This window comes from Medicago truncatula, chromosome 5, assembly GCF_003473485.1.
Source record: "Medicago truncatula cultivar Jemalong A17 chromosome 5, MtrunA17r5.0-ANR, whole genome shotgun sequence".
Taxonomy (NCBI): Eukaryota; Viridiplantae; Streptophyta; class Magnoliopsida; order Fabales; family Fabaceae; genus Medicago; species Medicago truncatula.
The window spans coordinates 21580860-21594207 of NC_053046.1; the positions used below are offsets into that span (position 1 = coordinate 21580860).

The window sequence follows — 13348 nt, forward strand, 5'->3', positions numbered from 1 at the left end:
CTTAAACCAAACATAGCCAAATAGAAACTTCAAACAAAACATGTAAGCCACATCAAAGTTAGTCAATCAAACATGATCACATAATAAACATAACAATTAGTCAGAAAACACAACAACAATCAAGACAACATAAGACAGTATTTCAACTGTCACACGACTTGACACGACTCAACTACTTGGCCGGACGGACCGACCTGCTCTGATACCAATTGTAACACCCCGTTTTCCCAACATAAAAATTTCGCATAAATAATCAGAGTTTTTCAACATAAACGGAATGTCACATTCTTTTCTTAAAATCATAAACTGAATAAATAACTATTTATCCTTTAAAATTCAAATACAAGATCTTTAATACTTCGCAGCGGAATTTATTTCAATAACTAAAACAGTCTTTGGCACGAAGGCCTCTTCATAAATGTCTCATAAAAATCCAATCTAAAAACATAGTCATAAATCTTCAAAAACAATACGTAAGGAATAGAAAAGCAATAACATAGTTCTCATCCCGTTACGTATCAGAGCACCTAAGACACACGAGAAGGAAAGCTCACACGACATCAACTATTCTTGGTTACCTGTTAGTTACCCATGGTGGGCAAACAGAAGGGGTGAGATTTCACAAATAATAATATTAAGCATATAATTCATCAATTACATTTAACAACATAAGCATCATCAATCATATTTAACAACTCATAGACAACATCATGTAATCATCATAATATTCATCATAGATAATAATATATCATAATTCACTTCTTTAATAGTTCATATAAAGAATCATAGCTTTAAACAATTTCATGATTTAACAACTTAACAACTCGACAACTTGACAACTTGACAGCTTAACCTCTTGACTATGCAACTTAATCTTCTAATCATGCATGTGGTACCAATCTGTGAGCGTAAATAGGCTCCTAGGGCATCAAGCCCTCAACTTTATTTGAGCGTAAAAAGGCTCCCAGGGCATCAAGCCCTCAACTTAATTGAGCAAAGGCTCCAGGGCATCAAGCCCCCAACAATGAAATGCTAATGCATGGACTCGACCTCGTAATATCTTAAATCGACAACCTCTTATATAATCCAATAATTTGGAACTTCATCATCTTAATCAACTTAGACCGACTCATGCAGCTTAGTTAAATAACAACAGCAACACAACAGTATACAAAAACAGCATGACATAATAATATCAAATGCAAGTCAACAACGTCTCAATTATTCACATATAATTCAAGTAATGCATATACAATTATATCACAATATAACAACATCAAATAATAATCAACATCTTAAAACATCATATATACATATAACACTTCATCAATCATGGACAATATCGTATTCACAAACATATACATACATATACTAATTCATCAATCATAATCAATTATTCACTGTGACCTACGTTCAGTAATTTGACGATAACTCAAATTCTATAAATCCTTTTGAAGTCAAACCAACGGCATTAGAAAGCTAACATTTATACCTACAACTTTCGTGTTTACACCTAAGACCAATTCTGTACCAATCAATACCAGTTTTCATTTCAAATTCGGACAAAGTTGTGCTGAAATTCATAAAAATTCACTGTGACCTACGTTCAGTAATTTGACCATAACTCATAAACCGAAAATCATTTTCAAGTCAAACCAACGCCACTGGAAAGCTAACACAATTATCTACAACTTTCATGTTTACACTAAAGGCTAATTCAAAACAGAAACGTGTGAAAAAGACGCAAGAACATGAAACAGGACATGCTGTCAGATAGCAACTCGGGAAAAACCCATTTTTCACCCCAAAATCCCAATTTTAACTTCCCTATGCCCAAATTTGATCCCAAAGTTTGTCTAAACATTTATATACATCAAAAGAGACTCGAAACCATATAAAACTTGACCCAAAACATTATTTTAGAAAATCATCAAATAATCACTTTTAACCCTAATTCCCAAATTCTCAAAAACTAAAACCTACAACATGTTAAATCCAATTTTTCAGAATCGATGACTTAAGATTATTGAATGTTAGTCCCACCCTTACCTTATAGATGAAAATCGTAGCACTCCTAGGTCTTCCCCCTCCTCTCGGCTTTTTCTCCCTTTTCTCCAAAATTGATCGTACGTTATGTATTTTTCTAAACTAAGTTTCTCCTATTTATAACCCTTTTTCTATTTTATCTTATTTCTCTTTCTCCCCCAAAACTCTCTAAAATCTCATAACAAACTCTCAACTCAATCTTATTTCTATTTTCAAATCTTAATCTATTAAATAACAACATAAGTCACTTAATAAATCACATAATCAAATAAATATATTTTAAACTCTTCTTAATAAATTTTAGACTCAATTAAATAATTAAATAAATCAAATAATTCAAAGAGGGCGTTACACTCAACACGACTCTACTACTTGGCCGGACGGACCAACCTGCTCTGATACCAATTGTAACACCCCGTTGTCCCAAAAGCAATTAAATAACAAATAAACATCAGAGTATATCCCAAACGGGCATGTCACACTACTTTTCAAAATTTCTTAAATAGATTATAAAACTATTTAATAAACAACAACTTAAACAGTTTCATCAAACTTTACAGCATAATATTTTCATTAAAAACAACAACATCAAATGTTTGATTCTCCACTAAACAGTCTTGGCATAAAAGCCTCATCAAATAAATCCATAATCAAATACAAGGACTACATCAGCATGTTCCAAAATTGATACATAGGAATGAAAATAAGCTAATAAATCCCATCCCGTACGTATCAGAGCCCTAGACATTGAGCCACCACCTACTACTCAGGATCACCTGCAAGTTACCCATAGGAAGGGCAACATTTTCAAGCATAAGGTGTAACACCCCATTGCCCAAAATCAATTAAATAATAATAATTCAATATCAGAGTAAAACCCCAAACGGGCATGTCACATCACATTTATAATAATCATCTCAAATAGAATATAAAAATCTATTTAATTAAACATCCTTCGAATTTTTCATTAAATCTGCAGCGGAATATTATCATCAAACAACAAATCATAACTGTTTTAACTCCATAATAAATTCTTGGCATGAAAGCCTTCACATCATAAAATCCAACATCAGTAGGGCTACAACACCAATATTCAAAATTTGATACATAGGAAAGAAATTAAACAATAAAATCTCATCCCACGTATCAGAGCCCTAGACACTTTGAGCCACCACCAACTACTCAGGATCATCTGCAAGTTACCCATAGGAAGGGCAACATTTTCAAGCAGAAGGGGTGAGATTCACAACAATAATATAGATAAAGAATGCATCAATTGAATCTAACACCCTATCATAATAATTCATCAACAATATACTATATCATCATTTTCAATGTCATCAAAAAATGGTAAATAAAAACCAATCCACGACTCATGCAACTCATCACCACTCCACTAAGACTCCTCTAATAACACCCATGCATGTGGTACCATAATCAGGACCGTAGCCCTCACCGCTGTAGAATGGTTAAAGCATTCATTTTCAGGACATAAGTCCTCACCACTAACACCACTTTGAGCAACTAGTGCTCCACCACTTTGAACGACAAGGCGTTCCAGAGCCGAAGCTCTCCCACTTTTATGCTTATGCAACTGACCCACTTGTGTATATCTACATACAACCAAACCAATGTATATATATGTATATGACTCACCACTCCAATTTACAACATTCATGTATAATTTAATTAAATAAAAGCATGCATCCAGCCAGCATCCATTCATTACAACCAATTTAGAACATCCAGAAAAATACACCAACATAAAAGCCATGCTTAATCATCAAGATAAATCAACCGTCAACAACAGAAATCAATCCAACAAATACTGGGCAACTCGCCTCGCGAGCACATCTGCTCGCTATGGTGAGCTCAGGAAACAGGACACTCGCCATGGCGAGTTCGAGGCGAACTCGAGGCGAACGAAAATGTGGTGCTCTCGGGAGTTTTGACATTTTCTCACTAAATCATCAATTCTAAGCTCCCTATTCATCTTTTTAATCTAAAACTTGCTCCAGTCCTCTCTAAAATCATCTAGGTATATAAAACTACCCAAAATACGGCTTATAACAACACTTCAAAAATTCAGTTTTCCTCACAAGTACTCGCCATGGCGAGTGGTCTCACTCGCGAGGCGAGCCATGAAGTTGCTCACTCGCCTTGGCGAGCAAAGGCTACTCGCGAGGCGAGCGATGAACTTCTGTACGGGCAGAATGCAGGTATTTCCCAAAAATCCCATTTTCCTCCAATTCACTCCCCAAATCAGTTTACAGATATGCAATGAAAGGTTATATGCACTCAGAACCCATTTCTAACATCAATATAAAAATTCCTCCCCTCAAAACCCATTAATTTAACAAAACCTAACTTCTCCCAATTCTCTCATAATCCTGTTAAAAACAAAATCAGAATTCAGAACCTATACAATTGCGGTAAACCTCACCCTTACCTTAGTTTTGCAGAAGGAAATGCACAGCAAAATTGATCCTTGGTTCTACTTGCTCTTCTCTCCCTTTTCTCCCAAAAGTCTTGTTTCTACGTAAAACAGTTTCTCTGGTTTTTCCTTTCTTTTAACTCCCAAAATGTAACTCTCCTAATTATCAATTAACTCCCCCTTAATTCCATTAATCATAACATAACCCCCAAAACTCTAATTAATTATCTTTCCCACTTATTCTAATTATTAATAAAATAAACCATATAATAAAATAAACACACCACATAAATCACCAAAAATCATATATAAGACTCCACATAATCAAAAATAATTAAATAATGATTAGAGCGTTACAACTCTCCCCAAATCATAGAATTTCTTCCTCGAAATCTTACCTCAAACAAACAACTCAGGGTATGAATCCCGCATCTTACTTTCCAGCTCCCAAGTCAAGCTTTCACCAGTCGCCCCGTCCCAAACGACTCTCACAAGGGGTATTTCCTTGCCCCTCAACGTCTTCACTTTCCGATCGTCAATCCTCACCGGTAAAGTCTCCACCGTAAGGTTGTCTCTAACTTGCACGTCATCTCTCGGAATAACATGAGAAGGATCCGCTACATACTTCCGAAGCTGCGACACATGAAACACATCATGCATGTTCGAAAGATGTGGTGGCAAACCAAGTCTATATGCCACTGTTCCAACCCTCTCTGAAATCTGATACGGACCGATGAACTTTGGAGTCAACTTCTTAGACTTCAATGCACGTCCCACACCCGTCATAGGAGTGACCCTCAGAAACACATGATCACCCTCCTAAAACTCAAGGGCCTTTCTCCGCTTGTCATGGTAACTCTTCTGTCGACTCTGCGACGCTTTCATCTTTTCTCTGATCATCTTGACTTTTTCTGTAGTCTCATGAACCAAATCCGGTCCCAACACCACACTCTCTCCTGACTCAAACCAGTACAAAGGAGTCCTACACCTCCGACCATACAAAGCTTCGAACGGTGCCATACCTATACTCGAATGGTAGCTATTATTGTATGTGAACTCTATCAGCGGTAGGTGACTATCCCAAGCTCCACCTTGCTCAAGCACACACACTCTCAACAAATCCTCCAATGATTGGATCGTCCTCTCCGACTGACCATCTGTCTGAGGATGATAAGCCGAACTCAACCTCAACTTCGAACCCAAAGCGTCCTGCAAGCTCTTCCAAAATCTAGATGTGAACCTCGGATCCCTATCTGACACAATACTCGACGGTACACCATGTAGCTTCACAATATTATGAATATAAATCTCAGCCAACTGAGCTACCGGATAACTGATGTTAATAGGAATGAAGTGTGCCGACTTTGTCAACCTATCGACCACAACCCATATAGAATCATGCCCTCACGGAGTGTTTGGTAAACTCGTCACAAAATCCATAGAAATGCTATCCCATTTCCACTCCGGTACATCCAATGGTGTCAACAACCCTGCAGGCTTCTAATGTTCAACTTTAGACTTCTGACAAGTCAAACATGCATACACAAACTGAGCTACGTCACGTTTCAAACCGGACCACCAAAACAGCTTTTTCAAATCATGGTACATCTTTGTAGCTCCCGGATAAATACTCAAGCTACCCTTGTGACTTTCTTCTAAAATCAGCTTTTTCAATTCTTCATTGTCAGGAATACAAATTCTACCTCTGAATCTCAATACTCCCTGATCATCAACCTTGAAGTCACTATCCTCTGTTTCATTACACGCAACCATTAAATCAACAAACTTTACATCCACTTGCTGCGCTTCTCGGATACTATTCAAGAAATTACTATTAATCTTCAGCATCCCCAACTGTATACTCTGAGGTGACAATTCACAAACAAGGCTAAAGTCTCTAAACTGTTCTAGCAAATCAAATTCTCTTACCATCAACGCAGACATATGTAAGGTCTTCCTGCTCAACGCATCCGCAACTACATTGGCTTTACCAGGATGGTAATTCAAACCAAAATCATAATCTTTTAACAACTCAAGCCATCTCCTCTGCCTCATATTCAATTCCTTCTGGTCAAATAAATACTTTAGACTCTTGTGATCACTGAACACCTCAAATCTGGAACCGTACAAATAATGCCTCAAGATTTTCAAAACAAACACCACCGCAGCCAACTCCAAATCATGTGTAGGATAATTCTTTTCATGAACTCTTAATTGCCTAGTAGCATATGCTACCACCTTGCCATCTTGCATCAGAACACCTCCTAAGCCCAGCTTAGACGCATCACAGTAAATAACAAACGGTTCCTCCGGCTTGGGTAAAATCAAAATAGGAGCAGTTGTCAATCTTTGCTTCAATTCATTGAAACTACTCTCACACTGGGCATCCCACACAAAAGTCTTACCCTTGCAGGTCAACTAAGTCAACGGAAGTGCCAACTTCGAAAACCCCTCAATAAACCTGCGGTAGTAACCAACCAAACCCAAGAAGCTTCTGATTTCAGTCACCGACTTCGGAGTCTCCCATTGTGATACCGCATCAACCTTTGACGGATCAACTGCTATACCATTACCATAAATAATATGACCAAGGAAACTTACTTCACTTAACCAAAACTCACATTTTGACAACTTAGCATACAGCTTCTTCTCTTTCAATACTTGCAATACAATCCTCAAATGTTCTGCATACTCCTCTTCAGTCTTAGAAAAAATTAAAATATCATCAATAAATACCACTACGAATTTATCTAGGAAAGCATGAAAAATTCGGTCCATATACTCCATGAACACACCAGGCGCGTTAGTAACACCGAAAGACATCACTTTGTATTCGTAATGACCATATCGTGTCCTAAAGGCCATCTTCTGCATATCTTCATCCTTCACCTTTATCTGATGGTAACCAGACCTCAAGTCGAACTTACTAAAAATCTTTGCACCAACCAACTGATCCATCAAGTCGTCAATCCTCGGAAGCGGATACCTGTTCTTTATCGTAACTTTGTTCAACTGACGGTAATCTATACACAATCTCATGCTACCATCCTTCTTGTTTACCAACAACACAGGCGCTCCCCACGGTGAGACACTCGGTCTTACAAACTTCTTATCAAGTAAATCTTCTAACTGTTTCTTCAGTTCAGCCAACTCAGATGCTGACATACGGTATGGTGCCATCGACACCGGCTTTGTTCCCGGAACAAGGTCAATCGAAAACTCCACCTCCCTCTCTGGTGGCACATCAGGAATCTCATCAGGAAACACCTTCGGAAACTCATTCACCACCGGTAACCTGTCAATCACAGCTTGATTTTCCAACGACAAGGATGCCATCAAAGAATACATCAGAATTCCATCACGTTCTAACTACTTCATCTGTTTCATAGTCAAGAACTCAACTCCACCCTCTTCTTCAGCAGAAGAAAAATGCACCGTCTTACTAAAGCAGTTGATATGAACTCAGTTATACTCTAACCAATTCATCCCAAAAATAACATCCATTCCCGTCAACGGCAAACAAACCAAGTCTACCTCAAAATCTCTACCAAACATAGATATAGGACACCTCAAACAAACAAGAGAAATAGTTACTGAACCCTTAGCTGGAGTTTCAACAACCATCTCTCCTTTCATATCAGATACAATCAAACCCAACTTATAAGCACATTCAATAGCAATGAAACAATGAGTAGCACCAGTGTCTATAATAGCAATTAAAGGAGTACTATTAAAGAAACAAGTACCTCTGATAAGTCTGTCCTCATTAGTAGTCTGCGTACCAGTCAAAGCAAACACTTTCCCACCAGTTCTAACCTTCTTCGGCTGTGTGCACTGTGTACTGATATGGCCCTCCTCGTTGCAGTTATAACATACAACATCACCACACTTACAATCCGCTCAAAGGTGACCCTTCTGACCACACCTGAAGCACTTCTTCTCATCCTTGGTACAAACATTACTCTTGTGGCCTTTCTCGCCACACTTATAACAAACTATCTCAGCAGGAGCATCTCTCCTATTCGGCCTCCTCTCATCATTCAGTCTTTGCTTTCCCTTGTCAGCAGGGGCACTGTACGGTTTAGGACGACTCTGCTGTCCCTTACCTCTTCGCTCACTCATCAGCTTATAATGAGCTTTGGTGTCCTCCTCATAGATCCTGCAACGACTTACCAAATCAGAGAAAATTCTAATCTGTTGGTACCCTATGGCTCTCTTGATGTCAGCTCTCAAGCCATTCTCAAATTTTATACATTTGGAGAATTCAGCTGTCTCTGCGGTATAGTGAGGGTAGAACTTTGCAAGTTCCACAAACTTTGCAGCATACTCAACAACAGACATGTCACCCTGCTTCAGTTCCAGAAATTCAATCTCTTTCCTACCTCGGACATCTTCCGGAAAATACCTGTTCAGAAATTCTCTCCTGAACACCGCCCAGGTCACTGCAGCTCCATCATGTTCCAACACAGGTAGCAAACTTACCCACCAGTCATCCGCCTCCTCAGCCAACATGTGCGTCCCGAACCGCACCTTTTGCACTTCAGAGCATTGCATGACCCTGAAAATCCTCTCCACTTCCTTAAGCCACTTCTGAGCACCATCGGGATCATACCTTCCCTTGAATGCTGGGGGATGATTCCTCAAAAAGGTCTCCAGCATCCTCACTTCTCCATTACCAGCTCCAGCTTGCGGTTGCTGTTGAACAGCTTGAACTATAGCCTCAAGTGCAGCAGCAATAGCAGCATCGTTTCTACCAGCCATCTCAAGGTTCTACATAAGAAACAACAATTCAGAACAACAACATCAAACAACATTAGAGTTGACACTCTATCCTAGGTGGCTCAACACGACTCTACTACTTGGCCGAACGGACCAACCTGCTCTGATACCAATTGTAACACCCCGTTGCCCAAAATCAATTAAATAATAATAATTCAATATCATAGTAAAACCCCAAACGGGCATGTCACATCACATTTATAATAATCATCTCAAATAGAATATAAAAATCTATTTAATTAAACATCCTTCGAATTTTTCATTAAATCTGCAGCGGAATATTATCATCAAACAACAATTCATAACTGTTTTAACTCCATAATAAATTCTTGGCATGAAAGCCTTAACATCATAAAATCCAACATCAGTAGGGCTACAACAGCAATATTCAAAACTTGATACATAGGAAAGAAATTAAACAATAAAATCCCATCCCACGTATCAGAGCCCTAGACACTTTGAGCCACCACCAACTACTCAGGATCACCTGCAAGTTACCCATAGGAAGGGCAACATTTTCAAGCAGAAGGGGTGAGATTCACAACAATAATATAGATAAAGAATGCATCAGTTGAATCTAACAACCTATCATAATAATTCATCAACAATATACTATATCATCATTTTCAATGTCATCAACAAATGGTAAATAAAAACCAATTCACGACTCATGCAACTCATCACCACCCCACTAAGACTCCTCTAACAACACCCATGCATGTGGTACCATAATCAGGATCGTAGCCCTCACCGCTGCAGAATGGTTAAAGCATTCATTTTCAGGACATAAGTCCTCACCACTAACACCACTTTGAGCAACTAGTGCTCCACCACTTTGAACGACAAGGCGTTCCAGAGCCGAAGCTCTCTCACTTTTATGCTTATGCAACTGACCCACTTGTGTATATCTACATACAACCTAACATATGCATATATATGTATATGACTCACCACTCCAATTTACAACATTCATGTATAATTTAATTAAATAAAAGCATACATCCAGCCAGCATCCATTCATTACAACCAATTTAGAACATCCAGAAAAATACACCAACATAAAAGCCATGCTTAATCATCAAGATAAATCAACCGTCAACAACATAAATCAATCCAACAAATACTGGGCAACTCGCCTCGCGAGCACATCTGCTCGCTATGGCGAGCTCAGGAAACAGGACACTCGCCATGGCGAACTCGAGGCGAACGAAAATGTGGTGCTCTCGGGAGTTTTGACATTTTCTCACTAAATCATCAATTCTAAGCTCCCTATTCATCTTTTTAATCTAAAACTTGCTCCAGTCCTCTCTAAAATCATCTAGGTACATAAAACTACCCAAAATACGGCTTATAACAACACTTCAAAAATCCAGTTTTCCTCACAGGTACTCGCCATGGCGAGTTGTCTCACTCGCAAGGCGAGCCATGAAGTTGCCCACTCGCCATGGCGAGCAAAGGCTACTCGCGAGGCGAGCGATGAACTTCTGTACGGGCAGAATGCAGGTTTTTCCCAAAAATCCCATTTTCCTCCAATTCGCTCCCCAAATCAGTTTACAGATATGCAATGAAAGGTTATATGCACTCAGAACCCATTTCTAACAACAATATAGCAATTCCTCCCCTCAAAACCCATTAATTTAACAAAACCTAACTTCTCCCAATTCTCTCATAAACCTGTTAAAAACAAAATCAGAATTCAGAACCTATACAATTACGGTAAACCTCACCCTTACCTTAGTTTTGCAGAAGGAAATGCACAGCAAAATTGATCCTTGGTTCTACTTGCTCTTCTCTCCCTTTTCTCCCAAAAGTCTTGTTTCTACGTAAAACAGTTTCTCTGGTTTTTCCTTTCTTTTAACTCCCAAAATGTAACTCTCCTAATTATCAATTAACTCCCCCTTAATTCCATTAATCATAACATAACCCCCAAAACTCTAATTTATTATCTTTCCCACTTATTCTAATTATTAATAAAATAAACCATATAATAAAATAAACACACCACATAAATCACCAAAAATCATATATAAGACTCCACATAATCAAAAATAATTAAATAACGATTAGAGCGTTACAGAAGGGGTGAGATTCACAACAATAAATATAGATATAAATTCATCAATTGAATCTAACACCCTAACATAATAATAGTTATTCAATATGAATATATACTTCATAAACAGCAACATCAACAATAATGGTAATCACAACCAATAACACGACCCATGCAACTACTCGACAACTCCACTAAGACTCCTCGACAAATGCACATGCATGTGGTACCAATTTACATGGCAGAAGCCCTCACCGGATATTGAATGGTTAAAGCATTCATCAGGGCATAAGCCTTCACCGCTTTGAGCAACAAGGTGTTCCAGGACATGAGTCCTCCCGCTTTGAACGACAAGGCGTTCCAGGGCAAGAGCCCTCCCGCTTTATATGCTTATGCAACTGACTCCACTTGTGTATATCTACATACAACTCAACAAATGCATAGATATGTATATGACTCACAACCCACAATTCAACAACATGTATGATTTAATTAAATAAAAGCATACGTCACAATCAACAGCAGATCAGTATAATTCAATCCAACAATTCCAGAAAAATGCACAATTAATCATAATCATGCTTAAACATCAAGATCATTCAACAACATTCAAAACAGAATAAACAACTCAAAATCTGGGCAACTCGCCTCGCGAGTACATCTACTCGCTATGGCGAACTCAAGGATTGGGTTGCTCGCCGTGGCGAACTCAAGGCGAATGAGAAAAAGGGTGCTCTCGGGAGTTTTGACATTTTTCTCACTAAATCTTCATTTTTAAGCTCCCTATTCATCTTTTTAATCTAAAAAATGTCCCAGTCCTCTCTAAAATCATCTAGGCACTCAAAACTATCCATCTTACACCTTATAACAACAATTCAAAAATCATGATCTCACAGGCACTTGCTCGCTATGGCGAGTGGTTCTGCTCGCGAGGCGAGCCATGAAGTTGTTCACTCGCGAGGCGAGACTAGCTACTCGCCGGGGCGAGCGATGAACATCAGTACGGGCAGAAAGCAGGTTTTTCCCAAAAATCCCATTTTCCTCAAATTCACTCCCCAAATTAGTTTACAGATGCAAAACTAAGTGTTGTATGCAACCAGAACCTAATTTTAACATCAGAACAGCAATCTCTACACCCAAAACTCAATAATTCATCAATAACCTAAAATCCCCAATTACTACCAAAAGCTTGTTAAACCAAAATCATAATTCAATAACTACACTATTGAAGCAAACCTCACCCTTACCTTAATTCAGAAGGAAAAATGCACAGCAATTCAGGTTCACTTGGCTCTACTTGCTCTTCTCTCCCTTTTCTCCCAAAAGCTCTGTTTTCCACGTACACTGCTTTCTGACTATTTCTTTTCTAACTCCCAAAAATATAACTCCCCTTTATTTCATTCAACTCCCATTAATTCTATTAATTCCTAATTAACTCCCCAACCTCCAAAATAATAATAATTCTTACATAATTCGAATTAATATTAAAAATAAACTATATAATAAAATATAACACACCACATAAACCACAAATATTATTTAAAATCATATAAAAGACTCTAAATAAATCAAAATAAATAAAATAACGACTAGGGCGTTATAGACATCGCCAAAAGCTATGTCGAATTCTTGGTTGCTTTCAATATAAGAAACCTTTTCTCTTATGTCATATTTCTGAGTTCTAGCTTTTTTCAGCCCTTAGTCTTTTGACATATAAAACTCTATCGGCCAACTGGGCCATTCTCTCAAGTGTTGAGTGTCTAGTTTCTTCCTTATGGAATACTCTAGCCTTTTCGACAAACTCATGTTTAGGCACTTGAGTGAAACATCTTTCCTTTAACAACCTGAATCTATTGAAATAATCATCAATGGATTCAGTGTGATTTCTCTTGACACTCTCCATTTCCTTTAGACTTATCTTAGATTGGCCCATGTAGAATTGTTCATGGAATAACCTCTCTAATTGAGTCCAGTTTTGGATCGAATGTGGTGTATGAGTAGTAAACCACGTGATGGCATTCTTTGTTAGAGAATTT

General features: G+C 38.2%; 1 protein-coding gene across 1 annotated transcript; it reads right to left on the reverse strand.

The window, feature by feature from the left end:
* Nucleotides 1-4879: 4879 nt before the first annotated feature.
* On the reverse strand, nucleotides 4880-5293 carry LOC120580580 (uncharacterized; the record flags this gene model as incomplete). Its single annotated transcript, XM_039834509.1, has 1 exon — nucleotides 4880-5293. A coding segment is annotated over one exon (414 nt), but the record flags the coding sequence as incomplete, so codon positions are not given.
* Nucleotides 5294-13348: the final 8055 nt, after the last annotated feature.